This window comes from Motacilla alba, chromosome 2 (assembly GCF_015832195.1).
Source record: "Motacilla alba alba isolate MOTALB_02 chromosome 2, Motacilla_alba_V1.0_pri, whole genome shotgun sequence".
In the NCBI taxonomy this organism is placed as follows: Eukaryota; Metazoa; Chordata; class Aves; order Passeriformes; family Motacillidae; genus Motacilla; species Motacilla alba.
Genome location: NC_052017.1, coordinates 6369505 through 6383687, shown reverse-complemented (window position 1 = coordinate 6383687; position 14183 = coordinate 6369505). Strand labels below are relative to the sequence as shown.

General features: G+C 41.0%; 1 protein-coding gene across 10 annotated transcripts in view; it reads left to right on the top strand.

The window, feature by feature from the left end:
- Window positions 1-14183, top strand: part of KMT2C (lysine methyltransferase 2C) — a 188872-nt gene that overhangs the window by 144289 nt on the left and 30400 nt on the right. For 9 of the 10 annotated variants that reach the window (XM_038125688.1, XM_038125734.1, XM_038125762.1 and 6 more), the window contains 10 exons: window positions 3691-3795; window positions 4149-4196; window positions 5322-5459; window positions 5644-5676; window positions 5759-5878; window positions 7930-8068; window positions 8330-8544; window positions 8666-8739; window positions 11320-11502; window positions 12108-13973. In XM_038125688.1, coding sequence (XP_037981616.1) covers window positions 3691-3795; window positions 4149-4196; window positions 5322-5459; window positions 5644-5676; window positions 5759-5878; window positions 7930-8068; window positions 8330-8544; window positions 8666-8739; window positions 11320-11502; window positions 12108-13973 — 2921 coding nt within the window. The remainder of the gene's footprint in view (window positions 1-3690; window positions 3796-4148; window positions 4197-5321; window positions 5460-5643; window positions 5677-5758; window positions 5879-7929; window positions 8069-8329; window positions 8545-8665; window positions 8740-11319; window positions 11503-12107; window positions 13974-14183) is intronic. The other variant, XM_038125716.1, reaches the window with a different exon arrangement.

Here is a 14183-nt window from a genome sequence, read left to right as displayed (position 1 = left end):
TACTTCCACAATAGCATCCCCCTGTGTGAGAGGTTCACTGGCTAATTGCTGAGCTCCCTTCTGGCTGGAGCTGCAGAGGAGCTGCAGATGAGATCAGTGTCCCAGGGCACTGTGGTGTTTTCATCATATCCATGCAGACCTGGCTGTGGAGCGGGAACAACGTGAACTTCTTGTTCCCTGCACTGGGGGGCTGCAGGTCTGTGTTGTCACCAACTGTGATGTTTTCCTACACTGCCACTTCCCACAAGGATTGCTGACTCCTGTGAGAGTCCTTCCTTAATTGCACAGGTCTTTTCCACTAGGAAAATGTTCTTCTCTCAGAAACTCCACTTGTATAATCCCAGGATTAAGGGTTGGATGTGTTTGTTCATCTTCCAGAGAACTCTTAAACATCTAAAGAAGTGACCTTGCTCTGCTTTCCAGCAGGTACCCAGCACTGCTGGGGAGAGCAGTGATGTGTTCAGGCTGCTCCTGAGCTGACAGTGCATTTCAGGGACATGTTCTGGGATTTATTCATTCTCACACCTTAGCAATGGGTAGCTGGACCTTTCACTAGCCAGGATTGCAGTGGTGATGGGGATTGGCAGAGCTGGACAGAAGAGGGGTTTGGGAGTCCTTTGTTTACTGTTAATTTCTAGAAACTGTGACTGAAGTGAGCTTTAGGCTCCCAGCCCTGCTTTTTGTCTGACAGGGAGGTTTCTGGTTTTATTTTCAGTTAGAAAACTCACCTTTCCTATGTTTTTATAACATGTGGCAACCTGTGCACTCTGTTCTGCATGGCACCAACCCTTAAATCACTTCCAAGTGCTGGAACAGAGTGCAAAGGTTTGCTCACAGGTTCATGGGTGAAGTTGAAGGTGTTGATTTAGATCTGTTGCATTCTGAGGACTGTCTGCCTCTCTCTTGAGTTTCCTGACCTGTGGGTCCCTGATGAAAAAGAAGCCACTTGGTGAGGTGTGTTCTGTGAAGGTTCTGCCAATGTGACCTTTCCTTTAGTTTGAAATAGCTTAAATTCAGTGTATTTTTTCTGGAAGTACTGAAAAAGTCATCTGATCAAGTGAGGTCTCTAGAGAATGCTAAAGAAATTGTTCCTGGACAAAAGGAGAGGAGTTGTCTGAGTCTCTGCAACTGATTCAGGTGCTGCTGGGACATTTTATGACTAGAAATGTTACTGTGTGATTAAACATCTTGGGATGGCTGCAGCCTTGGGAGAGGCATTTTTATGATTTTAGAACTTCATCAATAAATAAATAGCTGCATTTGAGGGATCAGGCTCACAAGATAGCATTAGAACTGTACTCTCTTAGAGATCCAGCATTATAAGCAAATTTATTTTCCTTTTTGCTTTGTCTTGGCTTTCATCTCCATTCTGAAAAGAGTCAAATTAATGAGCAGTATTGAGCTGTTTGTTTGGCAGCAGATGTCAACCAGCTATTGATTGTGATCTGAAGCAGCTGACTCAAGTGATTTCGTTGTTTCCAAGATAATATTTAACACACATGGAATTAAAACAAGGGAAAAATAGAAGAAAAAAAAAGTAAAAACATGCTTTAGATTAGATGTCTTGTGTGAGTTTTATGGATTATAGACTCTATCCCTCTGCTGTCACCAACATTCAAGTCTTTTTATAGACTTAACCAACTCCATTTTGAAAGCAGGATGGTTTTTCCAACTTATCTCATCTGAAGGCCACTGTGGAATCTAATTTCCTTCATTCCTTGTAGAATCCTAATTTTCCTTTAGTTAAGAGACCCTCAAATTTGAAGCCTGAATTTATTCGTGACCAATTTGTAGCTACAGGTGGTAAACTTTGTATCTTTAAATGTTAGATCTTTTCACCTGAGCTCCTCCCAGCTACTTACACAATATATTTATATTCACACTAGAAGTTGAATTTTTAGGGCTGTGCAGAAAAGCATCATAACATAAAATATGAGAGAATATTTAATGGCTGCCAGTACAGTCCCAGTGCTTCCTTCATGGGTTTTTTCCTCCCTGATGCTTAGCTGCCTTCAATCTAAGTTGAGGGAAGTTAAGGGAGGGCTAAGATCAATCCATCAGCCAGCTGAAGTCATTACATCACCTTGTGGTGCCTGGTTACAGTTTACTTGCATAATTAGACCAAATTGCCAGAAGGAAAACAAGTATCTGAAAAAACTCAAACTAAAAAAAAACCCAAAAAGGAACCCACCAAACACCAACAGCTAGGTTCTGTTGAGAGACTTAGATTAAACAGTGCTTTTTATCAGGTACACAACTAACTATGTCTGCAAAGTGGTGTGGTTTTGAGGCACTTTGAGATAGTTTTGCTGGTATCAGTAGGAGCTGTATTTTGTTTGTACATTTAAATGGACTGGTCTGCACTGGGTTATTAATTCACCCTGTTGAGTGGCAAATGTAAAACCTGATTTAATTAGGGTGGTTTCATCTTGTCTGCATTACAAAGGGTAAAAGTGAAGAATAAAGGTAGTAAAGTGAGGAAAAACAGTTTTCATTTTGACTTGGTAATGGAAGAAGGAAAAGGGTTGTCTCTGAAAATCAGCAGAAGGCACTTGTAGTTCATTGTTAAACTTAGCAGCTTGCAAAGTAACCTCATGATAGAAGTAAATCCTTGGCACCAGGCTCTGAATTAAGCTTTATATTTTCCTGGGGCAGTTGGATTGTAAAATGGGAAATGCATCTGTATTTGTCTGAAATGTGTGTGTTCTTTGGCTTTCTGGTCCCTCTTCAACCTGGCCATATATTTGTTTTCCCCATTATCTATTTTATGATTTGTATTAATCCTTTTTTTTTTGTGTTAAATTTGTATTTGCCATCTCATCATGTTTCATTGTCTGGCAGTGATTGCTCATGTAGTCATGACAGTCTGCAGTTTTACTGAAAAACATTTTTCTCAACTTTTATTTGTTTGTCAAATATTTTTTGCAAATGTTGCACATCTGTAATAGTCCAAAGCAACTAGTTAATAAAACCAGATGGGCCATTTGGAGTAATTCCTCTCTAGTGAATTGGAGGTCAAGAAGATAATAGTATCCAGAATTTATTATTTAATAATAAAGAATTTATTGCTACACCAGGCCAGTTTTTCCTAGATGGCAAACAAACATGACATTACTATCTCTGGGTGTTTTTTTCTATCTCTGTCAGGTTTTCTTCTGATCTTAAAAGTATCATCTTCAATTTCTATTTATTTATTCTTGCTTCTTACTCCTAGATTTCACTTCTATCAGAGTGTGGTAACCAGTTGCTTCTGCATTAAGAAAGAGACTGGTGGTAAAAGAAGTAACTGATTACCTTATGAAAAAAAAATACTCCTTGTAGATTTACTGTGAGCTGTCCTATATAAAACCCATTTGTTGACTTACACATTCATGGGCCTTTGTGTCTCAGAGGCTGCAAGTTCAGAGTAGATTTTGGGATTATTTTTCTCCTGGAATCATCCAGTCTTTGTTTCACATGATGTGATCACATTATCCCTTCTAGAAAGACCAAACAACGTAGGCACGTGCAGGTGGCTCAGTCCTGGCAGGGAGGGGCTGCTGGTCAGCACAGTCTCTGACCCCAGGGGCATATGCAGTTTGACAGTATGGAGAGACTCTTAGAGCCTGGGACATCTGTGTTTGGGGCTGCAGCTCAAGAACGCCACCAGAGTTGCAGAAATGTTGACTTTGTTCTTTGCATCTTCTACAGGCAGCACCGACGATCCTTTAGCTGATCTTTCTGAGGTCTTAAATACTGATGATGATATTCTTGGAATACTTTCTGATGATTTGGTAAAGTCTGGAGATCATTCAGGTATGTGTGTCCATAGGGTCTCTCCCTATCGTTTCCTATTTTTTCCTCTTTATTATAGATGTATTTGTTGTACTGTACCTGTAGGTTCTGCTCTAGGTCATTTCAGATACAATTTTCATATCTTAAGAATACCTTGGTTTGGAACTATTTTGGTTTATTCTACCAAAAAAATGCCCAAACTTGTCAACATTTTGTTTTTACTTGGCTCTTTGCTTTGCTGCTTAAGAGAGGATAAAATGTAGCTGCTGTTGTCTTTCATACCTGCGTAGCTTTTTTCAGCATGCAGCTTTTTCTTTACTTTTTTTTTGTTTTCGTGTTGTAATCATCCATTTTATCTGGTTTGGGTCCTGTAGGTCTTGATTTATGCACTTTCCAGGTTGAGAACTCACCCTCCCCATTTGGTAAGAATCTAAACAATGGATGATCCATGGTTAGCAGTAGCCCTCTTTTCCTAGTGGTTTTAGCTGAAAGAACTGCATGTGTAGAAATTGCTTCTCCTTCACTGTGTCACTAATTCATGTTTCATTTTCCACTCTGTGGTGTTTGAGTCTAACACGATCTCTAAACTCTGCACTCTGCCTTGAAGAGTCCTGCATCAAGTTTTGCTTACAGCTTTTGAAAACCTTCCTTAGTATTTTGTGTTTCATCATACAAACCCATGCATTTTCTTGCTGCCACTGTAAATATTACTTCCTGTAGTAGTGTGTAGTTTTTATCATAATGGTATATTTTGTAAATGAAAAGCATTTTTATCAGTGTGAGTATATGAAAGCATGATTAAAGCAGTCAGTATCTTTTTGTTTTCACTGGATAATGGTTCATCACTTTATGTAAAAGAGAGGTTGACAATAAGTAGAATGTTTTATTATTTTAAATTTTGGGTTATTTGGTAATTATTACAGAAATATACTTTAAATACTAAAGGACAATAATTCTTTCTTCCCAGATTTTTTTCATTTGAGAGATTTATTGACTTGAGGGACGTTAGGAAATTTATGTAGTGAGTTCTGTTTTCTTAGTGCCAACAAATCACTTTGATGTAACCCATAATAGTTAGGATTTGGTGTTGGAAGTGAAACTTCTCTAACTTATTTTATATTGGCTACACCTCAGCAGCATTTAGTAAATATTTTGTGTAATATTTGAAATGAAGAACATTTGAAGTGAACCTTAAGGTACATGAGGATGAACCGTGTTTACTACAGGTGTGATTCTTTTCAAAATGTGAAAAATAGTTAAAGTGGAACTATATTCTGAACCTAAACTCAGTAGTACTTCCCATTCTTCCAGTTGCATTATATTAAATTAACACTCCTCAAACAGTACAATGAACTGGAGGTAAAGAGTGGGAAGGTTTTTTTACCTTTTCTAATCACTGTTTTATTTTGCCTTACCTTTCAAATATTAGAAAGTCCTGGTCTAACTGACAGCTGAATTCTAGGGGAAGGAAACAGGGTTTATGCTATTTATTCAATACTAATAAAATGTGCTATTCATGTCTAATTTAATATTCTTTCTTCCTCCAGCTGGATTGGATATTGGCCCCATCTCTGATGATCCTTCTTCCCTGCCCCAGCCAAATGTCAACCAGAGCTCACGGTCACTGAGTGAAGAGCAGTTAGATGAAATCCTCAGTCCAGAGCTAGACAAAATGGTCACAGATGGTAATTTTTTTTTTTTGGTCCTTAATCTTCTGCAGAACTTCTGTAGAAATCATCTTTTCTTTTTTTCTTTCCCCCAAATGACACACCTCTGTATTGTAACAGACCTATTTGGACTTGGTTGCACAATTACTTTCATTGCTTCCTCTGATGATTACTTACCCTGTGTTGCCTTTGCTTTGTCCAGGTGCTATTCTTGGCAAACTCTACAAAATCCCAGGTATGTGTTCTGATCCTCCTTGTCTTTCATGGAACACAATTCACAAGCAATGCCAGCAACTCATGCAGAGTGTTTTTTGCAGAGCTGGGAGGGAAGGATGTTGAAGATTTGTTCACAGCTGTGTTGAGTCCAGCAGCCCCACAGCCAGCTCCTCTGCCACAGCCTCCTCCCCCACCACAGCTCATGTCTTTGCACAGCCAAGGTATGTTCCTCTGGTGCTTCTGTGGGCAGCCTGGCCAGGAGAGTTGTGCACCTTTTAAATGCTGATGTGGAAATAGGACTCATCTTATGCTGTGCAAAATTGTGGAATCTGCCATTGTTAATTTGTGAAATGCTGTTCTAAACCTGTTCTGAAGGGAGTATGTTATTAACATCCATGTAAATGTTGCTAATATAAAAGGACAGTTATTTGAGATTTTTCTGACATATTGGTGCTTTTACTTTAGCTGACACTTAGATGGTTTGGATATTAGTCTGTGATAAAGCATATGTTCTATTTTGACTTCACTCTTTAATTACTTTTGAGTACCTCCTCAAGGGTAAGGCAAGAGTCTATGTCTGATTTACTGAGTCTTAATATCTGTAAGAATGCAGTTTCATGTGTTAACTAGTCCTAATAGAATGGAGGCTAAACAAAATTTAAATTTATCTTAGAAATTATACTTTATTTTTCTTCATTACTACTAAAATTGCCAGGAGTTACACACATACAGCATCTTGCTCTTGTATTGAAGGCAAGAGACAGATTGATTTTATTAATGTTATCAGTAGTGCTGTTTTTTAAGCAGTATGTGGGAATGTAATTGAATGTGCTCCTTTTCTCTTCAGACATCACCTCTGCTGGGTTTTCCATGAGCTCTGAGCTCGTGTAAAGAGTGTCCAGTCTTTGATACTGGTACTACAAGAAGGACTGTGCAAATTGATTTGACCAGTGAATTAATCATAAGAAGAAAACTGATTCGTTTCCTAGCTGAATCATTTCTCATGAAAACAAAATACTTCAAAACCTCTTAGAAATGAGAGTATTTTAAGTAAATAATGAGTTGATTTAAAGCAAAAGATAATGTAGATAACATTGCCTGTTTCCCAGTTAATTGAGTACTTGGGGATAGTTCAGCATTCAGAGCTCTGTAGGATTGTTCAGCACCTCCCTGTAGGAACTGCCTTGATAGCAAAGTTTTGGATTTACAGTTTGGTTCTGCTCCAGTGGAATGATCCTCAGATAAGTGCTTCAGTAGTGGTGCAGCTTGTATCAAGTTTCAGCAATTTCAGATAAAAGTATTTCTCTCTTCTCATAAAGACGTGAGCCAGAGGCATGACTGCATCCTGTTTGTTTGCCAGGTCTTCACAGTTAGTTACTGTGTTTACCAGCACAGTAACATTCTCTTCAATATTGTGTTACAACTGTAGTTGCTGCCTAGCTTACATAACCTTTAGATCAGAAACAGTCTCCTAAATGGGAGAGTGTCATCCTGCAGATACATCTGATTCCTGAGCTACTTCTGTGCTTTTAAGGAAATACTGGGGCAACAGTTATAATCTCACTTAAGTGATGTGATCCAAAGGCCACAGTTAATTCTGTCTAGTAACATCTGCAAATACCATCTGCTGGAATGAATCTGCCTGTGCCACATTTGTAATACTGTAATCAAATAAATAACGTTTTCTGCCTTCTTACTGCTAGACTGGACATTTAATTAGAAAATGTTAATGCTCATTTGAGTAGAGTTATCTGTTTCATTGGTTACAAATTAGGGAGTTAGTAGATAATGAGGCTTACTTTGATACAATGCTCAGGAGTCTCAGAAGAGGAGATGTTTAATTCAGTTGGCTGATGATCATCCTGCAAGGACTGAAAACTGCCTTCTCCACGGCTTGCTGCTTGTATCTGGGTCTAACAAACATGAAGAACATGAGCTTTTAAGTTTATTACCTCAATATAAAGTGCAGTACCATGGTATGGGCTACTGCAAAAGTTTTGGGAATCCATTTTTGAAAAAAAATTGTATTTTAGACAAGAAAAAGAAAAGTGTGCAGGGATGTAATAGAGTAGAAAAGGATCCTTTAAGCTTACAGGGAAGGGTTTTGAACTGATTTAAGATCTTTTCCAAAAGAGTAAGTTCAGCACTGTAAAATTTTAAAGCAATTAGTTTTTAGAGGAGACATTGTTTTCTCAGTGAAAGGTTCCACCTCTGCCTTAGAAGCAGTCACCCTTGAAAACTTAAATGAGTGACTTAATCTGCTTCTTTCCAGGAGAGAATGCATTTCCAAGAGTGCCCCTCATGAATGGTCTGATTGGCCCCAACCCTCATCTCCCTCACACGGCTCTGGCTGCTGGAGGTGGGCTGGGCACCTTCTCTCCCATTACACAGCAGCCATACACTGATGCCAGGTAAGTCCAGATGGGGAATAAAAGATATTTAGTGTATTTAGCATTAAAAAAAAATCAAAGTAACGAAAACACCCGTAGGTTGGTGTTGGTTAATAATAATGTGATGTTATTAGTTCTTGACAGCCACCACAAAACCTTGTGTATTCTTGCAGGGTGTTCACTGCTGAAATACCAACAGAATAGTACTTTGCTAATTGAGGCTTGGTTTGTTATATTGTTTTTATACAATCTGTAAAACAAACCCCTTTTCTGGTCTGTCAGGGATAAGAATCCAGCGTTCAATCCAATGGTGAGTGATCCCAACAGCTCATGGGCACCAGCTGCTCCACCTCTGGAGGGTGAGGGTGATACCATGTCCAATGCTCAGAGGAGCACCCTGAAATGGGAGAAAGAAGAAGCTTTGGGTGAAATGGCAACTGTAGCACCTGTTCTCTATACAAATATCAACTTCCCTAACCTGAAGGAAGAATTCCCAGGTGAGTGATTTACTGAATCAAGCTGAATATTTTGCAGCAATTGGTGCATGTGCATCTTGATTTGAAAGTATCTCAGGTAGACTTATCATAGCCTTGTGTACTGACACATTTTTTGTTGCAGACTGGGCTACAAGAGTGAAGCAAATTGCTAAACTGTGGAGGAAAGCAAGCTCTCAAGAGAGGGCTCCCTATGTGGTAAGAACAATTCCCACCTGCATTTGCATGCTCCCAGCAAACATACATTTCATTTATAAGATTGTGTTGTTTTGTTCTGTTTTTAATAACTCAAGCTCTAGGTTTAGTGATAGTTCCCTTACTGCAAGAAAACATTTTAAATTTAACTTCTAAGTCTGAATACTTCTACCTGTATTCTTGGTTTTTCAGTCTTGGAATAGACTCTGTTAGTACTGTGCAATGTAAAGACATCAGCTGAGATGAGAACATTTATGGCTCCCACTGCCTCTCAGCTGCCTTTGATTCATGCCTCAAGTCATCTTTACTCTGTCTCTTTCTACACAGAATCTCACCAGTTTCTTGAGAAGGATAATAACAACTGATCATGAGATTCCTCTCCCTTTCATCATCCCCTCTCACTGGGCTATTCTTTTTTCCCTGTTAGAGTTGCTGAAGTCTTTCAGCTATTGAACTAACAATTCTAGAGGTGTCAGTGCTCACACCTTTGCTTTCCTCATTTACTTCTACTCCTTGTGTTCTTGCTTTACTGTTCCCTTTCTCTGCTTACTGTCTTGTGTTGCTTTGTATGGAAACTCTCCTGATATCTTCTGCTATCCACTTTTCTGGTACCATTTTGTGGGGAGCATGAAGGACTTCATTTTTCTCTCCAAAATCATTCACCTTCTTCAAATCTGAGTTAAGTGAACACACAGGTACTTGTAGCAGCTGTCTGGAGTTACATGGTCATTGATTTCACCCTGCAGAACTTCTGCCATTCAAAGGGGGTGACCCTTAAGCTTTGTTGAAGCCTCTGTTGAGGCATGTGTGCATCCAAAGTATTATTGATTCTTCTGGACTTTCCCAACAATTGCTGGCAGATGTACTTTTCTTTAACTTCCATTCTCTCCTGGTTCTCATCTTTCTTTCTTCACAGCAGCAACTGTACAGTCATTCTCACTTTGCAGGTTTCTGTGGATTTTGCTATTTTCAGTCTCATAGCCTTCCCCTACCTGCTCTTTTTTCATATAGTCCCATCAGTAAACAAACTTCATTCCTCTGCATGTTGATGACTCAGAGTTTAGCATTACTACATCATTTTCCGCTGTCCAAACTCAAAATTGCTGTGGTCTCTGGCTTAAGAGGATAAATCATTTCCCAAACTTATTGTGAGAAGTGGAGTTCTTGATCTTTCTGAAACCCTTTCCACTTGAAAGAATCATTTTCTCGTTTATTCTTTGTATCACTGAGGCATCATCATTCTGCTTTTTATTCAGTGTTGCAATTTCAGCACCTTTGGACCTCTGTGTCACCTTGCCCGTTCTGTAGTTAATCTTGGTGATTCCTTCTTAGTGGTATTTATAATGTAATACCCATTTACATGGGTGACATTCACCACTTCACAATTATTTCCATTACTGATGCTTTATTTTTCATTGTTCTTAAAAGATGCAGTCATATCCTTGTGATGGGTATCCAGAAGTCAGCAGCAGAAATTACTTCCCTTATGTACAGGAGGAGAGGGCATACTCCTGCACACCAGTATTTACACAGCAAGATGTGGTTAATTCCTCTCAGAACAGTCCTTGTGCCTCTGCCATGCAGCTCCTGCTGGTGTTCCTGGCATTGTGCACACAGGAAGCTGCTGTGGTGCCTCTCCTGAGGGACTTACACTCTGAGGGGTTGAGTGAAAGCTGAAATGAAATTCAGAGGAGTACTAGTAAATTTTCACTGTAGGCTTTTTACTTTACTTAGCATGCACAATCCCATCACTTACAGGGAAAAATGACAGTGATTTTTCTGCTGCTGTGACATTGGTGCTCTCATCCATGTCACTGTTTCATTGTTGGGGGGGGAAGTATTAAAGTCTTTTCCTCTAGGCAACCCATACTTGACAGCTGCAGATAAATTTGTGGAAAAGAGGATGTGAGGGTTTGGTTCAGAAAAGAAATCACATCCTAGATTGGTGGTAAAACAGGCTCTTTGAAACTTCCATTAGATACTTTAAAGTGTCAGTATGGCTGTAAAATGCCTCATTGAAGAGGAATTGCTGTGTCTCCATACAGTTTTTCCTGATCCATAAGCCCATATCCTATGTTTAAACTGTTAACTGTTAACAGACTCAGATCTTTAGAGGTCTTTTAATGGACTAGACTGTATTTTTCTTGTCATTGAAGTTCTCGACATTAGTGGCCTTTATTGATCCAAACATCATCTGCTGTGCTCAGCCTTCACATTGTAGACCACACCAATATGTGATTTGAAAGGTAAACTGGTGCTATTAACGATTTCTTGGCACAGCACAGTGCCTGCAACAGACACCCTCCTGTACAGAAAAGCTTTGCTAATAGGTTTACTAATTTACTAATTGCTAGTAACCTCTTAGTTCCTTCCATATATGTTAAACACAGAATTTCCATAGAGGTGTGAAATTTTTCTGCTTGGAATTCTTTCCAAAGTGCATAATGTTGTTTCCACGAGGATGTGTGTGAGTAAAACAGGTTGTACAAATAATTTGGTGATAGATTTTGTAGGAATAACAGATGCAGTGTGCACACTTAGTAGAAGAAAATAAGTCTAAGTGCATCTTTTCTCTTTTTCCAGCAAAAAGCTAGAGATAATAGAGCTGCTTTGCGCATCAATAAAGTACAGATGTCAAATGACTCCATGAAAAGGCAGCAGCAACAGGATAGCATTGATCCCAGCTCACGCATTGACTCCGACCTCTTTAAAGATCCATTAAAACAGAGGGAATCAGAACATGAGCAGGAATGGAAATTCAGACAGGTGTGTAGCATTTAAGGTGTTTTGTTATTTTCTCCCTGCTTTTTATTGCACTGTAAGAATCTGTTGTAATAAAATCAATTTGAATCTTTCTTTGTAGAAGAGTCAGCCATTCTGCTTGGGAAGAAAATAGATGTTATCAGGAGATAAGCTGTTTGTAAAAAACCTTTTCTTTAAATTTTGACTCTTAAATCCTGTGTATTATAGAAACAGGTTGTTCTTCTGCTGCAGTAGGTTTTTATTACCTGCCCTGTATTGCAGTAACTTTGTCCTGCAGACTGCTGCCTCACATGGGGCTGGATGTCTCTCAAAGCCCACACCAGTGCTGCATGTCAGTAACCTTTGTCTCCACAGTATAAGGTTGGAAAGTGGTGATGCTCTTTAGGCAACCTGGGAAATGCTTATTCCCAGGCAAGCAAGATGCATGTCAAGGTAATTAAACTTCACAAATAGCTGGATTCTCTGCTTCTTTTGCATTTAAAATTTGCAATTATTTGTTAGTGATACTGAATGTGTCCTGAAGTTTTAATTATAGATTCAATCATTAGAAAGATTTTTTATATCCTAAACTTTGAAGTGTAACATATTTCCCCGTAATTTTAAAACAGCAAATGCGGCAAAAAAGTAAGCAGCAGGCCAAAATAGAAGCCACACAGAAGCTTGAACAGGTGAAAAATGAGCAGCAACAACAGCAGCAACAACAGCAGCAGCAGCAGTTTGGTTCACAGCAGCTCCTGAACCAGTCTGGCTCAGACACACCCAGCAGTGGGATCCAGAGCCCCTTAACGCCGCAGACTGGCAATGGAAGCATGTCTCCTGCACAGCAGACATTCCATAAGGATCTGTTCACAAAGCAGCAGCTCCCCGCTACGCCCACATCGGCGTCCTCAGATGATGTGTTCCTAAAGCCACAGGCCCCACCTCCCACTCCCACCCGAATCCCAGTGCACGATTCGCTGTCTCAGTCTCAGACTCCTCAGACATCATCGCAACAGATGTTTTCTCCGGGTTCCACAAACACAAGGCCTCCTTCTCCGATGGATCCCTATGCTAAAATGGTGGGAACACCCAGACCAGCGCCCATCAACCAGAACTTTGTCAGAAGGAACACCATTGCCCCGTTAGATTCCTGTGCAGCACAGTCCTCCATATCTCGGGAGCCGTCGGGAAGCAGGCCCTCGCCGGTCAGGGACTCATGTTCTTCATCTCCAGGTAGCAGCGATCCCTATGCAAAGCCACCAGACACACCCAGGCCTGTCCTGCCATCAGAGCAGTTCTCCAAACCACTGGGAGTCCCACGGTCGCCCATAGTTATGGAGCAGTCAGGGAAGGTTCCTTTAGCTGCTGGAAGCAGCGATCCGTTTACTAAGCCGGCTCCTCGGACTGACGCGTTTCAGAGACAGAGAGTAACCTCTGCTGATGCCTATGCACGGCCTCCATTGACTCCGACTCCTGCTCCTGTGGATGGGAGCCCTGGACCTTTCAAAACTCCTCTGCGCCCTCCTCAGTCCCCACAGGATCCTTACTCCTCCATGCCAGCCACGCCCCGGCGCGTTGCTGTCGATCCCTATGAAAGGCCCCCTCTGACGCCCAGGCCCGTGGATAACTTTTCCCATAACCAGGCCAATGATCCCTACAGCCAGCCTCCCCTCACTCCCCACCCTGCAATAAAGGAGCCTTTTGCCCATCCGCCGCGGATGGTGCGGCAGCAGGGCGATTCTTTCCCTCAGTCTGGGCCCATTTCAAGGCCGGCTTCTCAGGACCCTTACTCCCAGCCTCCAGGTACTCCTCGGCCAGTTGCTGATCCTTACGCCCAACCCCCAGGAACTCCTCGTCCCACCACGGTGGATCCATATATGCAGCAGCCGCCAACACCAAGACCTGCTCAACCAGCAGATTTGTTTGCTCAGTCCCCAGCAAACCAGAGACATTCTGATCCCTATGCCCAACCTCCTGGAACACCACGGCCGGTTCTCAGTGATCCTTACTCTCAGCAGCCAGCAACCCCAAGGCCGGGGATTCCTGAGGGTTTTAACAGACCTGCCATGACGAGGCCAGGACTAATAACAAGTAGAGATCCTTTCCTGCAGACACCACAGAGCAGGTTGCAGGGCACTTTTGTCAGGCCATCAGACCCATGTTCTCAAACTCCCAGGTCTGCAGGACCTGCAATAACAGATTCCTTTAGCCATGGTGCAGCTACTCCAGCACATGACCCATATGATCAACCACCAATGACTCCAAGACCTCAGCCAGAATCTTTTGGAACTGGTCAGCTGACCCATGATGCTGCGGAACAGCCGCGGCCTGGATCTGAGGGCACCTTCAGCGCATCTGGAAATGCTCCCATGACTTCTCAAGGACAACAATTTCCCAAAGTTTCACAAGTTCCTGGCCCAGCACCCACCACGGGAGTAACAGATACACAGAACACCATGAATATGTCTCAGGCAGATACTGAGAAGTTAAGACAGGTGAGAATTCTGATGATATTAAAATTCTGGAAGTAGGAGAACTTCCCACATTCTTCTTAATACTTGAAGTTTCTTGCCATTAAATGTAACTATGTGTAAGATACAAATTCTCTTAGTTTACTTAATATGTTACTTTGGTCCTTCTGGATAGAACCACAATATACAGAATACAGAAACATGAATAATTTTTAAGAAGTTTGGACAAGATCC